The 17,736-nt window shown below is 34.3% G+C and overlaps 1 protein-coding gene across 1 annotated transcript in view; it reads right to left on the reverse strand.

Moving 5' to 3' along the window:
- Positions 1 to 17,736, reverse strand: part of LOC102802094 (sodium leak channel NALCN-like) — a 129,184-nt gene that overhangs the window by 37,122 nt on the left and 74,326 nt on the right. The window contains exons 9-22 of the mRNA XM_085499995.1: positions 17,133 to 17,357; positions 16,529 to 16,696; positions 16,105 to 16,164; positions 15,170 to 15,301; positions 13,305 to 13,439; positions 10,478 to 10,626; positions 9,982 to 10,044; positions 9,552 to 9,755; positions 9,104 to 9,208; positions 8,596 to 8,733; positions 8,157 to 8,279; positions 4,312 to 4,368; positions 1,324 to 1,495; positions 605 to 745 (exon numbers count right to left, since the gene is read on the reverse strand). Coding sequence (XP_085356121.1) covers positions 605 to 745; positions 1,324 to 1,495; positions 4,312 to 4,368; positions 8,157 to 8,279; positions 8,596 to 8,733; positions 9,104 to 9,208; positions 9,552 to 9,755; positions 9,982 to 10,044; positions 10,478 to 10,626; positions 13,305 to 13,439; positions 15,170 to 15,301; positions 16,105 to 16,164; positions 16,529 to 16,696; positions 17,133 to 17,357 — 1,872 coding nt within the window. The remainder of the gene's footprint in view (positions 1 to 604; positions 746 to 1,323; positions 1,496 to 4,311; positions 4,369 to 8,156; positions 8,280 to 8,595; positions 8,734 to 9,103; positions 9,209 to 9,551; positions 9,756 to 9,981; positions 10,045 to 10,477; positions 10,627 to 13,304; positions 13,440 to 15,169; positions 15,302 to 16,104; positions 16,165 to 16,528; positions 16,697 to 17,132; positions 17,358 to 17,736) is intronic.

The raw sequence follows: 17,736 nt of genomic DNA on the forward strand, positions 1-17,736 counted from the left end.
TTCAGTAATGCAGCATGGGCACACAAATCCAGTAATCTGAGTACATGTCCAGCAATGCAGCATGGGTACCTTTTAGCAATGCAGTCTGGGTACCTTTCAGCAATGCAGCTTGGGTACCTTTTAGCAATGCAGCATGGGTAGCTTTCAGTAATGCAGCATGGGCACACAAATCCAGTAATCTGGGTACATGTCCAGCAATGCAGCATGGGTACCTTTTAGCAATGCAGCGTGGGTACCTTTCAGCAATGCAGCGTGGGTACCTTTTAGCAATGCAGCTTGGGTACCTTTTAGCAATGCAGCATGGGTAGCTTTTAGCAATGCAGCGTGGGTACCTTTTAGCAATGCAGCTTGGGTACCTTTTAGCAATGCAGCGTAGGTACTTTTTAGCAACTCAGCATGGGTACCTTCTAGCAATGCAGCATGGGTACCTTTTAGCAATGCATCATGGGTACCTTTTAGCAATGCAGCATATAGGTACACATTAGAAAGAAGTCAGTCAGTGTCATGGAGATTATCGTCAAGTTGGGCAAGGAAAAAACATCATTACCCTATACTCAACTAATATGTTATATCTTCATTAAACATCTCAGTGTATGTATTTTACCTGAGCACCCGAAGCAGCAGGAACTTCCTGAGGCATCCACACTAAGAAGACAACACTGACAAGGAGGATAAAACATTCCAAAATACCACCAAAGTCACGAATCACAGCATTAGGAGTAAAAAATAAACCATCTGCTAAAGTCTGCAAAAGAAATAATGTCAAAACTGTTTGAGGTGCTTCTCTAATAACAAAAGAATTAATAATCAATACTGTATGTTTTTACTGCCATTCTAATAATTCTATTATTTTAACCAATGAAAGATGTAGATTATATGAAATGTTATGAGAATATTTAGCATGTTAACATGTTATCTACTGAGTAAAGACTAATTTTAAAGGATATACATGTATGAAAATAATTCTGGTTACATTCAATCTGATCTTAAAAAAACATTATGGTCCAATTACCGGGTATGTTCAATGTTTAAAAAATAACCTTCTCTGTATAACCAAGATTCCAGTCCCAAATGGTGCTTGATTATGATGCCATCCAGCCATCTTAATATTGATTTTCAAACAAATACACATGCATATGTACAGGCATGCCTGAGAAACAGTTGAGAACAGGTCTAAATGATTTTTGGTGTTTCTTGGGACTGAAATTGCCACCAGTAGGTCCGCAAAAAAGTTTTGAAGTAAACAACTTTGGACACCCAAGTATTGAGCATGGAACACATGTGATCAAACTTATCAGTCAAAGGTCAAGTTCAAATTCTTACCTTGACAATCATCTCAATACTCATACATATAACAAATGCGTACTCTGCTATCTGTAATACTGGTGTGTTCATCACTCGTTGTTTTGGAGTTTCATACATCATTGACATACATGCCAATACAGTCACAAAGATCATGAACCAATCAAGGTAACTCACTAAGCCAAGAATATTGCTGAAATATTGCCACAATATAATTAAATGAGTACTACAAGTAAACTGATGTAATTGCACAAAAGACAAATTTCAGGGGGAAAAATCTATATGGTAATGAAGATTTCACAGTGATTCTCAAGTCAATGACAACAAGTCATTGAAAATGACACAGTCCCCGTTAAGTTCTCTCTGTGCTCGTCATATTAAAGCGAAGGGGTTGTCGCGAGCGTGTCCTTGAAACTTGAGTTCCAAGTAGCGTATACAACAGATTGTTTATTTACATCAAAACACGTGTTTCGTGTCATAGTAATATGGCCAAAATAAAAACAGCCGTTATTCAGCCATCTTTGATCTGATTATGAAACACACTGATATGTATGATGTATGTGCCAAATACGAATGAAAATGGTACATAAATTGTGGAAATATAGTAGTAAGGCCAAAAAGTCAGATGGCTGTCAATCGGCCATCCTTGACCAGATTTTGAAACAAATTGTCATGGATATGCATCCTAACATGTATAAAGTACATGTATGTGCCAAATTTGAATGAAAACTGACAGAGCACGTCCAAGCTACCGCCTAAAAAAACAAAAACAAGATGCCTGCCAGTCGACCATCTTTGATCCATCATGGACATGTATCCTAACATGTATAATCTATGTACCAAGTTTGAATGACAACTGACAAAGCATGTCCAAAATACAACATTTTCAAAAAACAAGATGGCTGCCAGTCGGCCATTTTGAATCGAATCGCTAAACCACTGCATGTGCATATGTCCCACATAAGGTACTAGGCACATGCAAAGAATGAACGGAATCGGTTCACAGGATTCTGAAATATGATGTTGGATAGACTGACGCAGGGACAGACGGACACACGGACGGACGGTCGGACGGACAGACTCAGGAACTCATGGACGGTCAGGGACATGTATCCTAACATGTATGATCTATGTAGTAAATTTGAATGAAAACTGACAAAGCATGTCCAAAATACGACATTTTCAAAAAACAAGATGGCTGCCAGTCAGCCATCTTTGATCCAATTGTGAAATAAATCATCATGGACATGTATCCTAACATGTATAATCTATGTACCAAGTTTGAATGAAAACTGACAAAGCATGTCCAGAATACAACATTTTCAAAAAACAAGATGGCTGTCAGTCGGCCATTTTGAATCAAATCGCTAAACCACTGCATGTGCATATGTCCCACATAAGGTACTAGGCACATGCAAAGAATGAACGGAATCGGTTCACAGGATTCTGAAATATGATGTTGGATAGACTGACGCAGGGACAGACGGACACACGGACGGACGGTCGGACGGACAGACTCAGGAACTCATGGACGGTCAGGGACATGTATCCTAACATGTATGATCTATGTAGTAAATTTGAATGAAAACTGACAAAGCATGTCCAAAATACGACATTTTCAAAAAACAAGATGGCTGCCAGTCAGCCATCTTTGATCCAATTGTGAAATAAATCATCATGGACATGTATCCTAACATGTATAATCTATGTACCAAGTTTGAATGAAAACTGACAAAGCATGTCCAGAATACAACATTTTCAAAAAACAAGATGGCTGTCAGTCGGCCATTTTGAATCAAATCGCTAAACCACTGCATGTGCATATGTCCCACATAAGGTACTAGGCACATGCAAAGAATGAACGGAATCGGTCCACAGGATTCTGAAATATGATGTTGGATAGACTGACGCAGGGACAGACGGACACACGGTCGGACGGACAGACTCAGGAACTCATGGACGGTCAGGGACATGTATCCTAACATGTATGATCTATGTAGTAAATTTGAATGAAAACTGACAAAGCATGTCCAAAATACGACATTTTCAAAAAACAAGATGGCTGCCAGTCAGCCATCTTTGATCCAATTGTGAAATAAATCATCATGGACATGTATCCTAACATGTATAATCTATGTACCAAGTTTGAATGAAAACTGACAAAGCATGTCCAAAATACAACATTTTCAAAAAACAAGATGGCTGTCAGTCGGCCATTTTGAATCAAATCGCTAAACCACTGCATGTGCATATGTCCCACATAAGGTACTAGGCACATGCAAAGAATGAACGGAATCAGTCCACAGGATTCTGAAATATGACGTTGGATAGACTGACGCACGGAAAGACGGACACACTGACGGTCGGACGGACAGACTCAGGAACTCACGGACGGTCGGGGACATGTATCCTAACATGTATGATCTATGTACTAAATTTGAATGAAAACTGACAAAGCATGTCCAAAATACGACATTTTCAAAAAACAAGATGGCTGCCAGTCGGCCATCTTTGATCCAATTGTGAAATAAATCATCATGGACATGTATCCTAACATGTATAATCTATGTACCAAGTTTGAATGAAAACTGACAAAGCATGTCCAAAATACAACATTTTCAAAAAACAAGATGGCTGCCAGTCGGCCATTTTGAACCGAATCGCTAAACCACTGCATGTGCATATGTCCCACATAAAGTACTAGGCACATGCAAAGAATGAACGGAATCGGTCCAAGGGACTCTGAGATATGACTCCGGACGGACGCTCGGACAGACGGACGGACGGACGGAGACCGAATTATAAGTCCCCGTTTTCGGACTTCGTCCGAACGGGGACTAATTATAGTATATAACATTGCAATAACTTGGTGGAACCATATAAAACAGTGATGACAGCTTTAAATTAAATATCATAGTTGTGCTTGGCAACAATAATGATTTCTCAACAAGACAGCACTCCCTTTCCACAGAGTCATTATAATAGTAATATTATTGTTTCACTCCTTACTGTATTTCTTGATATCTTCTACTATTCTCCATCCCTGTCAGGGGATCTTTGATGACACTGTAGGATTAAAATTGTACACATTAACTACAAAGTTAATAGTCTCATAATTATGTTAATCATTAATTAAGTTTTCTGCATATTTTTACAAATACATTTTAAACAGCAGATTTGTCATGATTTCTGTGTTATGCTACATAGAAATGTACATTAGTAGTCCCAAAGCCTTGGTCTATGATGATTTTTACATTATGCTACATAGATATGTACATTAGTAGTCCCAAAGCCTTGGTCTATGATAATTTTTACATTATGCTACATAGAAATGTACATTAGTAGTCCCAAAGCCTTGGTCTATGATAATTTTTACATTATGCTACATAGAAATGTACATTAGTAGTCCCAAAGCCTTGGTCTATGATAATTTTTACATTATGCTACATAGAAATGTACATTAGTAGTCCCCAAGCCTTGGTCTATGATGATTTTTACATTATGCTACATAGAAAAGTACATTAGTAGTCCCAAAGCCTTGGTCTATGATGATTTTTACATTATGCTACATAGAAATGTACATTAGTAGTCCCAAAGCCTTGGTCTATGATGATTTTTACATTATGCTACATAGAAATGTACATTAGTAGTCCCAAAGCCTTGGTCTATGATAATTTTTACATTATGCTACATAGAAATGTACATTAGTAGTCCCAAAGCCTTGGTCTATGATAATTTTTACATTATGCTACATAGAAATGTACATTAGTAGTCCCAAAGCCTTGGTCTATGATAATTTTTACATTATGCTACATAGAAATGTACATTAGTAGTCCCAAAGCCTTGGTCTATGATAATTTTTACATTATGCTACATAGAAATGTACATTAGTAGTCCCAAAGCCTTGGTCTATGATAATTTTTACATTATGCTACATATATATGTACATTAGTAGTCCCCAAGCCTTGGTCTATGATAATTTTTACACTATGCTACATAGATATGTACATTAATAGTCCCAAAGCCTTGGTCTATGATAATTTTTACACTATGCTACATAGATATGTACATTAATAGTCCCAAAGCCTTGGTCTATGATAATTTTTACACTATGCTACATAGATATGTACATTAATAGTCCCAAAGCCTTGGTCTATGATAATTTTTACATTATGCTACATAGAAATGTACATTAGTAGTCCCAAAGCCTTGGTCTATGATAATTTTTACATTATGCTACATAGAAATGTACATTAGTAGTCCCAAAGCCTTGGTCTATGATAATTTTTACATTATGCTACATAGAAATGTACATTAGTAGTCCCAAAGCCTTGGTCTATGATAATTTTTACATTATGCTACATAGATATGTACATTAGTAGTCCCAAAGCCTTGATCTATGATGATTTTTACATTATGCTACATATATATGTACATTAGTAGTCCCCAAGCCTTGGTCTATGATAATTTTTACACTATGCTACATAGATATGTCCATTAGTAGACCCCAAGCCTTGGTCTATGATGATTTTTACATTATGCTACATAGAAATGTACATTAGTAGTCCCCAAGCCTTGGTCTATGATAATTTTTACACTATGCTACATAGATATGTACATTAATAGTCCCAAAGCCTTGGTCTATGATAATTTTTACACTATGCTACATAGATATGTACATTAATAGTCCCAAAGCCTTGGTCTATGATAATTTTTACATTATGCTACATAGAAATGTACATTAGTAGTCCCAAAGCCTTGGTCTATGATAATTTTTACATTATGCTACATAGAAATGTACATTAGTAGTCCCAAAGCCTTGGTCTATGATAATTTTTACATTATGCTACATAGAAATGTACATTAGTAGTCCCAAAGCCTTGGTCTATGATAATTTTTACATTATGCTACATAGAAATGTACATTAGTAGTCCCAAAGCCTTGGTCTATGATAATTTTTACATTATGCTACATAGATATGTACATTAGTAGTCCCCAAGCCTTGGTCTATGATAATTTTTACACTATGCTACATAGATATGTCCATTAGTAGACCCCAAGCCTTGGTCTATGATAATTTTTACATTATGCTACATAGAAATGTACATTAGTAGTCCCAAAGCCTTGGTCTATGATGATTTTTACATTATGCTACATAGATATGTACATTAGTAGTCCCAAAGCCTTGGTCTATGATGATTTTTACATTATGCTACATAGAAATGTACATTAGTAGTCCCAAAGCCTTGGTCTATGATAATTTTTACATTATGCTACATAGATATGTACATTAGTAGTCCCAAAGCCTTGGTCTATGATGATTTTTACATTATGCTACATAGATATGTACATTAGTAGTCCCAAAGCCTTGGTCTATGATAATTTTTACATTATGCTACATAGAAATGTACATTAGTAGTCCCAAAGCCTTGGTCTATGATGATTTTTACATTATGCTACATAGAAATGTACATTAGTAGTCCCCAAGCCTTGGTCTATGATAATTTTTACATTATGCTACATAGAAATGTACATTAGTAGTCCCAAAGCCTTGGTCTATGATGATTTTTACATTATGCTACATAGATATGTACATTAGTAGTCCCAAAGCCTTGGTCTATGATGATTTTTACATTATGCTACATAGAAATGTACATTAGTAGTCCCAAAGCCTTGGTCTATGATAATTTTTACATTATGCTACATAGAAATGTACATTAGTAGTCCCAAAGCCTTGGTCTATGATAATTTTTAAATTATGCTACATAGAAATGTACATTAGTAGTCCCAAAGCCTTGGTCTATGATAATTTTTAAATTATGCTACATAGAAATGTACATTAGTAGTCCCAAAGCCTTGGTCTATGATGATTTTTACATTATGCTACATAGAAATGTACATTAGTAGTCCCCAAGCCTTGGTCTATGATGATTTTTACATTATGCTACATAGATATGTACATTAGTAGTCCCCAAGCCTTGGTCTATGATGATTTTTACATTATGCTACATAGATACATTGTATGTACATTAATAGCCCCAAAGCCTTGGTCTATGATGATTTTTACATTATGGTACATAGAAATGTACATTAATAGCCCCAAAGCCTTGGTCTATGATGATTTTTACATTATGGTACATAGATATGTACATTAGTAGTCCCAAAGCCTTGGTCTATGATGATTTTTACATTATGCTACATAGAAATGTACATTAGTAGTCCCAAAGCCTTGGTCTATGATGATTTTTACATTATGGTACATTGGATATTTTTATCTTAGTGCTGACAGTAATTATAAAATATGTTACATGCTTTACTTCATTTACACCTCATATATCAAATGTTGATTCCATTCATATCCATGGAGGCTTTCAGCAGGCGGTATTTAATGTACATGACTTCCTGGCATTATTCACTTAGATTTGACATTCAAAAATGTTATTATGTGTTCATGGCAACTATGATGATAATATTTACCCATGATGCAACAGATTTATTTATTACCATTGATGCAACACTCTGTATAAAAACAATTATTTCCACTATTTTGATGTTTCACTGCATTTTCAGTTCACAAATTGACACAAAAACAATATTAGGTTATTTTACATGCTCATGTGTAAATATAATTTAGGATTATATTTATCGGTGCAAATAATGAAATTAAAGCAAAGTGAATAATTAATGCATTTACAGTAATACAATATATTTAAAGAAAGGAACTTACATGTCCATGGTAACATGCACAATTACAAAGGGTTCGTTCTAGCATGCAGGGACGTACTACGACAGCCAGTCACAGGGCCTAGCATGCAAGGATGTACATTTTTGTACTACCATAGCCAGCCACTTACGCCTTATATCGGGTATTCACAATTAATTTGCAACATTTACGAATTTTATTTTGTTGACCCATGGCAAGTAAAGGGGTATCAAAATAAGGATGATTTTCCATCAACTCTTCCACTTGTGCATTCCTGCAAAATATACATAACTGTCAGTGAAACAAATAACATGATGGTAGCAAACAAATCAGAGTCAATACAGCTGTAATCACAATAGATTAAGATTAAATATTCAAAATATTCTTGATATGTTTCTGTATATATTTATATGGTTGTGAGTGTTGATTATAACATCTAAATACAATTTTTCAGCCATGGAAATTTGTTATCTTGAACACTCTTGTCAATATCTTTCAGTAGACACTAGTTACTGCAATATGTGCGTAAATTATTATTCATTACAGACACATGATTATTATACACCATATCACAGTGAATAGACTCATACCTTTTCTGTTCAGCTTGTTGTTTCTTTTCTTGTATTACCTTGATGTCTATTTCAACACTTTTATTTGCTAATGAATCGCCGTTGTCTTTGATAGCTTCAAACGCTTTGCTTCCCCTTACAGAACCTGCTCTCAATGCTCTGAAGAGAACAACATTTAATTTACTAAAACAAGTCTTGATAACATTAAACTATTCTGACAGAAATTAGAAATAATTTTGATATTGCTTTAATATTACCACATGATGTGTTATATGTTATTTTAATAGAGATCCTTCACTGTGAATAAAAAATCAAACCAATCAGCAGTATTGCAATGTAGCTCACTGTTTTGCAAACAAAGTATTGATATTGATATCAGCTTCCTTTACATTTGAACTATAAATATTGTTGGTTCTATATTGCAATACTGCTGGTGGAGTTTTTCGTTCACAATAACAATTTGTACCTAACATTTGACAGACACAGAGAACTAAATATTCACTGTAGCTGGTCGGCGTGGTTACTATACCTTCTATCTCTGCTTCCATACTCCATCGGTCCCAGTAACCCCTGTCCTTCTTTAACAAACTGACTTGCATCTCCTATTGACAACAATCTTTGATTGCCAGAATCTCTGTAGTAGTAGAAATCACACAAAACAATGTGTTATTGTTTTTCAAATCTCAAATCAGATCTCATAATAACACCCACCTGTAAACCCAGATGTACACTTGTTACATGCACCTCAATTGAAAACAGCCAAGTCATCTCTGAGGGTAACTGACATGTTAAAGTACCAGGATTTATGTTCAAAATGGGCACTAGACAGCCATATTTTATCAAATCGAAAACAAGTTGTCCACAGTATCTATTGTCACTGTACTTGGCAGCTTGTGGCATTAGATGGACATTCAAAATCCAAATTGACAGTCCACATTTTCAAACTTTAGAAGAGAAGATATAATGTACTAAAATACCTGACAATTACAGTAATTCCTTGCTTCTTCTGTGACATATTAGCAGTTCTTAAGGGCACAGAGGATCTCCATGTTAATAATTTCATTTGACAAGGTGGGGTATATGTCTGTGGTACATTGGCTGTGTTGGCAACTTTGCTGCTGCTTTTCAGTAATTTTTCAATATTGCTGTCTGTCTCAATGAACTGTCGCATAAAACTTTCCCTAAAAAATAATGTTGTTGGAATATTTAAATATAAATATATTTTTCATAAAATGAAAAATAAGAACCAATAGGATTCAATTACTGTACAAATATTGAAATACTATAGAAAATGTAAGCACATAGAAACATGACTGTTGATATGAAACCAAGATACACATGTCACAATTTAAGACATAGTTCAACAGTGGTTAAATATACAAGACTAACTAAATTCAGTGTGCTCACCTTATTTTAGGAATGGAAAAATCAGACGGAAGTTTGTACATTCTTACCATTTGTGGTTGATCACTGAAATAAACACAGGTAATAAAATCAACTATAAAGTTTATATTCAAACCACCAAAAGCCCATGCCAAACCACTATTATCCCAATTAAAGATGACCAGTGTTGTATAGAGTTGTGCTAATATCAGTTTTACTTCAGTAGACTAACTGGGTCCATGTGATTTGATTGACTCTATCAACAACAACAAACAGTTACCTCTCATCATAACAGCATGTATTGCTAAAATAATTCTAGTATGACTTTGACTTTCTTTCTTTGAGGTATTTTTTTGACGTGAACATGAGATTTACTGATACATGCTTGGACTGTATTAGATCTATATTAGTGTAGGATTGCAATTATATATTGAAAAGGCTTTCTGATCATTACACCACTCCCTTTTTCAAATTAAAGAAATAAAAACATCAGCAAATGGGGAAAACACAAAACACTTACGGAAATTTCTCAAAGATGCGAAGTCTGAGGGGTAACTTTGTTTTGGTACTCATAACTTCTTCAGAGAATTTAATTTGTTTTAATCTCTTCACTTCTTCATCTAATTCCAAGTTATCCAGAATAACAGCAACAAACAAACTGAGTACAATCTACAAACAAGACAATTGTGTTTAGTAAGCAAGGTATATCTCCTTTATTATAATCACTTTAACCTACAAATATTTTACACATGTACACATTATCATTTCATGATAAAATTGATACCAAATCACTCAATAACATTCTGAATGAACTCAAGACACAAACTGATGTGAAATTTGGTTTATAAAAAACATGACTAAAATGTTGAACACACTTCGATTGGGTACATTGTTGTTGAATGAAAAAATAACCATTTATAAAAAAAATAGAACATTTCTATAATTGTGAAACAAAACAATGTGCTAAAGCAATCCACCATAAGTGATATACTTACCAATTTTGATTAAAATCAAATTACAATCATTGGTGTAAAATCATTGTAAAATTAGGCACCTACCTACCCAGGGAAACTACTCAATCTGGCCCCTGTTTCAGGCTGTGCCTGACGAGAGCTAATATTAAATATATGTCGACATATCATTCTCAGCTGGATACCACAATTAATGAATATCGGTAATTAATTAAAAACAAGCCATGCACAGTCCCCGTTAGTTATCAAATTTAAGATATATAGTTTTGTTTATAGTAATATGGCTGGAATATAACCATGTCAGGAATATGATTTTTTAACATTAAAATTGACATTTGTATCTGATCGTCAAACAAGTACTTGTTCATATTAATATTGCTCTGGAACAGCATTCAAAATCAGCCATTTTGAATACATGTAAATATATATAACATGATGTATAACGAATATATAAAATTTGAATATAATCAGTCAAAGCATTTAAGAGATATGGCTCTAGAAGTTCAATCATTAAAACAAAATGGCCGCCAGTCAGGAGACGTGCATCAGGAACCCGTAATGTCTAATGTATGTACCAAGTTTGAACCAAATCCATTCATAAATGCCAGAAATGCTTGATATTTGATGATTTTTTAGCACAAAAAAACCACCATTCGGCCATTTTGAATAGGATCGTCAAACCAATATATCTGTTTATCTATGACATGATTTATAATGAATATTTAAAATTTGAATATAATCAGTCAAAACAAGTCTGAGATATGGGTCTAGAAGCCCATTCATTAAAACAAAATGGCCGCCAGACAGCCATTTTGAATCCGATCTGAAAAATAAATGATGTGCATCAGGAACCTGTAAGGTCTAATATATGTACTAAGTCTGAACGAAATCCATCCATAAATGCTTGATATTTGATGATTTTTTAACACAAAAAACCACCATTTGGCCATTTTGAATAGGATCGTCAAACCAATATATCTGTTTATCTATGACATGATTTATAATGAATATTTAAAATTTGAATATAATCAGTCAAAACAAGTCTGAGATATGGGTCTAGAAGCCCATTCATTAAAACAAAATGGCCGCCAGACAGCCATTTTGAATCCGATCTGAAAAATAAATGATGTGCATCAGGAACCTGTAAGGTCTAATATATGTACCAAGTCTGAACGAAATCCATCCATAAATGCCAGAAATGCTTGATATTTGATGATTGTTTAGCACAAAAATGGCCACCATTTGACCATTTTGAATAGGATCATCAAACCAATATATCTGTCTATCTATGACATGATGTATAACGAATATTTGATATTTGAACATAATCAGTGAAAGCAAGTCAGAGATATGGCACGAGAACCACATTCATTAAAACAAAATGGCGGCCATTCGGCCATCTTGAATCAGATCAAGAAACAAATTGACGTACATATGTACATGTATAATATCATGTATGATGTATGTGTGAAGTTTGATTGTGATTGATCCAGACATTTCTAAGATACAGGTCCGGACGCACGCACAGATGCACGCACGCACAGACACACGCACGGACACACGGAGGTCAAAACATAAGTCCCCGTTTTCGGACTGCGTCCGAACGGGTACTAACTAGCAGTGTCATCCTCAGGTCTACCAATAAAACTACGGTCAAAGGAATAATTGGAAACATGGCAGTCCTGCACTTCAGGGACAGATAACATGGAAATGGCAGATATAATAGTGCAGACAACCAGCCGCAATCAACTTATCACAATCAATTCGGGACAGTGCTTTCCTTATTATCATCCTCATCTTCAGATAGATCTCTCGGTAAAACAACCCTAGCGATAGCTTTGGGTAGTAATGCTATAATAATATGCTCCTCCAGTACCCACTTGACGATTTTGACATAGGACACAGAAACAGCAGGGGTACCTTAAGTGGCCAAGATTTGTGGCTAAGTAGACTGTTGGATTACCAATTGAGCTTGCAGAGTCTCATGTAAGCCATTCCTGCACATGAAGCACATGAATTACCTCAGTAATGATACATCCAAAATCAATACTGTGAAACTGCTGGCTGACACAGAAGTGTGGATGTCCAGGTGCAAGTGCAAGTGCAGGTGCAGGTGCAACAGAAACAGAAACAGAAATTTCCATTGAGTCTTTTGAAGTGGAGACCAACTAATTTGCATCATGGCTTTTCCCTGGAGAGCCCAGTGTTGCTAGGCAACTTGGAAATAACAAAACCCTATTTATCTAGTACAGACAATAATTTAAACATTACAAATTAGTGGTAATAATTGACTTGTAACAACATAAACAAAAATATGCACTGCCTCAGAGGCAAAGTGCTCACACTAGTTAATTGATTAATAAATATTATAATTACCACAGTAGCAAAGAGATGGTAGGAGATGAAGTAAATAGCCACGATGGGTGCAAATGATCCAGTGGCAAACATGCTTTCATACATAACAACCACCCAGCCTTTCTGTGTTAAGATTTGAAACATGGACATGAAGGCCTGTAAATAAAAATCAACAATATTATATCAGGGTAGAAATGATACTAGAGAATGCAAATGTTGATTTACAACACATTACAGTGGGCATGGTTTGAAACATGTGAGTTAAAATGACATCAATAACATACTAAAAATAATTCAATTCATATATCTAAAGTTCTGACAAAATGAAATGGTATGTTTATTTTTTGAATGCCATTTTTGGTTTATAAATCATCAGAAAAACACTTAACAGATGGAAAAAAAACATTTTTTATAATCCACTGGTAAGTTCTTGTTTTATGATCTTAATGGTAATGCAATTATGTAAATTACACAGACCTCCCATGTTGCTGTTCAGTGTCACCCATGCCTCACTAATATGAGTATGTAAATAACATTACATATTCTCAACATAATTACCATGGTAACTTACCGAACTAGTGAATAGATGGTAGATAATAAAGAAAAAGATTACTAGCGGTGCGTAGTGTTTCTGAACCCCTAACAGACATCCATTCACTATATCAACCCACCCTTCCTGAGTCAGAATTTGAAACATTGACATGAATGTCTAAAACATTGGAGTGCAAAGAAAAATATAAACAAGCTATGATAATAAAAGTAAGTACAGCGATAAAGGTACAATATATGTGTATTACTCAGTCTGTGTCTAGATACTTCAAAGTTTGATGTTGTATATTTGGCAAAACTGTTGAAAGCATGTCCAAACAAATCAAATTTGAAAGTTACTGCTTTTGTGAGTTATACTGAAACTTATCTGCTAAGTTATTATAAATTCTGTCATGCAATGCTATTTGAATTATACTTTGTGACTATGCTAAACACAATAAACCTAGTAAGTACATAACGTTTGTTCACTCAGACGCAGTGGTATCATTAGTAAATTACTCCTACAAATTCAAAAGGATATCAGATATACAAGAAACTGGGTATGAGTGGGTCACTTTGTGTATGAGTGGGTCACTTTGTGTATGAGAGGGTCACTTTGTGTATGAGAGGGTCACTTTGTGTATGAGAGGGTCACTTTGTGTATGAGTAGGTCACTTTGGGTATGAGTGGGTCACTTTGGGTATGAGTGGGTCACTTTGGGTATGACTGGACTGGATTCAGAATGGATTTTAGAATCACAGGTTTGACCAGGTTTGCTTAAAGTTGGACTTTGGGTTTGATTTAGAGTAACTAAATCATATTTTACTGTGTTTACTTTAAATAATGTATAATAATAAGCAGTGATTGTATGTGATGTGAAGAGGTCCACTACAAGTGATTTTAAAGTATCTGGTGTTTTTTCAATCTAATACAATTTTTTTTTTATTTTCACATTAAATTATTAATCTACTACACCAATGCAACTTGTATGGAAGCTAAATATTTGTTTTTAAGTATATATATATATATGCTTGTAATACAGTGAATTTCATAAAGACATGAATGTTTTTATGGAAATTTATGGAAGACCCTTACGTTTCATTCAAATTCAAAGAATTGCTTTCATTTGCTATACATGTACATGCTGTATTGGTAATGCCCATTACCCATAGTTCTTTGTGGGTTTCATTTAGTTATTAACAGATTTAATACAATGCATTTATTAACTGATGATGATTGGTCAAGTTTTTTAAACTGTCATTTGAAATTATAGTTATTATTTTTATATAAAAAAACCATATGCCTTTATAACATTCAAAGTCAAAGAAAAATTTCATGTACTGTTATAGAATACTCACGTGAGGAAAGGTCATGAAATTTTCCAATTTTGGTATGAAGCAAAACAACTGAAGACTGATGACAGAAACCACAATTAATGAACTCATTGTGAAGAATATGAGAATTCCAAGCTTCTTACCCGGTCCAAATACCTAGTGACATAAAGCACAGAATTAGTATATGTTTTACCCAGGTTATGGTAATGTATAATAAACTGTGGGATACACATCTTATTTGTTCTAATAGAAACACATATGATATTTTTACAACAAAATATTTCCATTTTATTTTGTTTTTAGCTACTCATACAATAATCACTGCATACAATGTAATGTAATAAATATGCACAACAGCAAGACTTTGCAGGTAAATATGTTTGATTTGAAACACTGTTTTAGTATATCATTGGTGAAGATGTACACACCAATGAATATATCAACACTATGTAATTAAAAATGGCCAAACATCTGTTGAAGGAAGAGTAATGTGAGCCATTAATACAGCAGCACCAAGTCCTGTAAGACACATATGATACATGTAAATGTTGGCTAGTGTATTAAACAGTGATAAGTCCAGGCATATCCATGATACAAATTGGATTGAATTGCACAAATACAGACACAGAGATCATTTTTTAAGTCTCCTCTGCAGACTAATAATATTCGAAATTTAAAGAAATTTGAGTGATTCATAAAACAGAAAAAAAAAAAATTTCAGTTGAACATGCTCTGAAGAACCAATATGTACTTGTTTCCACACATCAAAGGCATAATCAAAATTACTGGCAACTTGACTTCAGAGTGACTTTTTTTTGTGAAACCCAATATTTATAGTAAATAGTATAGAGAATAAACCCAAATATAATACATTCCAGGATATACTAATGTTCGTATATTACCTACTATTGAAACAGATTGCCTGCTGGACTTTAAAGTATTATATCATGCTTTCTTACCTTATATACAAAGTCTTCTAAAGTTGGTGATCCCTTTATAAGTCGAGTACATCTCACAACCTAAGTAAATATCATATGAACAGAAACTACTCAATATAAGCCTAAAATTATAAATATTTCTATTAATATAAAATATAACAATTGAAATGAAAATTAAAATTTACACATATTTCTTCATATAGTTCAACTGCTTTATATTTACAGACTAGATCACAGAGTAGATTAATAAGTACTTTTCAAGCCATGCTATATGTCACACTGGTTTACTGTAATCATGAAAAATACAATGATAAAGACTAATGTCATGTTTGAACTCAGTAATTAAAAAAATCGCTCAATGGTTAAGTCTCATGCAGAGTTGCAAAGGTATCCATATACTAATACTAAACTACTATTAACACTTGTCAACAGAGAGAGAAATTACCTGAAAGTAGGTCAGCTGTGTATGGTAGAAATATGGTATGATGTGTATCGTGGTTCCCACAGCTAAAAGTAACTCGTATTTATGCAGTGAACGCTTGATGAACCCGGAAAAACTGAGACAACTTATCTTGAACAAGACTTCAAAGTCAAAAATTAGAGTGAAGACAATCTGGGAAAAAAAGGAACTTGTTGGATTTAGCATAAATACTTTTTCCACTATGCTCTAGTAATTGTTCAATATACTCTACTTGAAGTATATCAGCAAATAAAGCATCGTTTTGATGTACATAAAAAAACTACATGTACATTCACTTATTATTATAATATTAGTTTGATATGATTTTAAAAGCTAGTAGATTTCCAGGATGTAGAGCTCTTGATATTTTATTATGAATCAGTCACTTTATATACATCTGATCTGTTTTTCAGTCTGTACAAATCATATACAATGTTAAACTGAAACTCAATGTTTAAGAGAAATTATGGGAGTGTAAGAGACACTGCTAGAGTAAAACATTAAAGTATCCACAAAGTGCAGACTCAGAAGAAAGATCAATGCAGCATCAAGATATGAATGTGAGAAGACTCAAAGGCTGCTACATTACCTGTGCATAATACTGGAAATCTTTATATTGTTTCTGCTTTTTTTCATCATCAGTGAACGTAGAAGATGTAGCTGCAATCACTGCATCAGCAAAGACTAATAATAGAACAGCTAAATGAAATATGCGAGATTGAAGAATAATTTGACAACAACGTGGTGCAAAGCCTGCAGGCTTGTTTTCATCAACTGATACCAATTTCCAGCCACTTCCATCATCATGAATTACCTGAAAATAACAGAATTTAGTTTTAGAGAAGAATAATCAAAACCTGGTCACTTTAGACAGATTATTGTATACACAACCTCTATAAACCCAAGACGATGTCAGTCCCATTGGTGTTCAGTTTAGACAGGTTACTGTATACATGACCTCTATAAACCCAACACAATGTCAGTCCCATTGGTGTTCAGTTTAGACAGGTTACTGTATACATGACCTCTATAAACCAAACACAATGTCAGTCCCTTTGGTGTTCAGTTTAGACAGGTTACTGTATACATGACCTCTATAAACCCAACACGATGTCAGCTATTTAGTGTTCAGTTTAGACAAATTACTGTATACATGACCTCTATAAACCAAACACAATGTCAGTCCCATTGGT

This window comes from Saccoglossus kowalevskii, chromosome 6, assembly GCF_978046115.1.
Source record: "Saccoglossus kowalevskii chromosome 6, keSacKowa6.1, whole genome shotgun sequence".
NCBI classification, from domain to species: domain Eukaryota; kingdom Metazoa; phylum Hemichordata; class Enteropneusta; family Harrimaniidae; genus Saccoglossus; species Saccoglossus kowalevskii.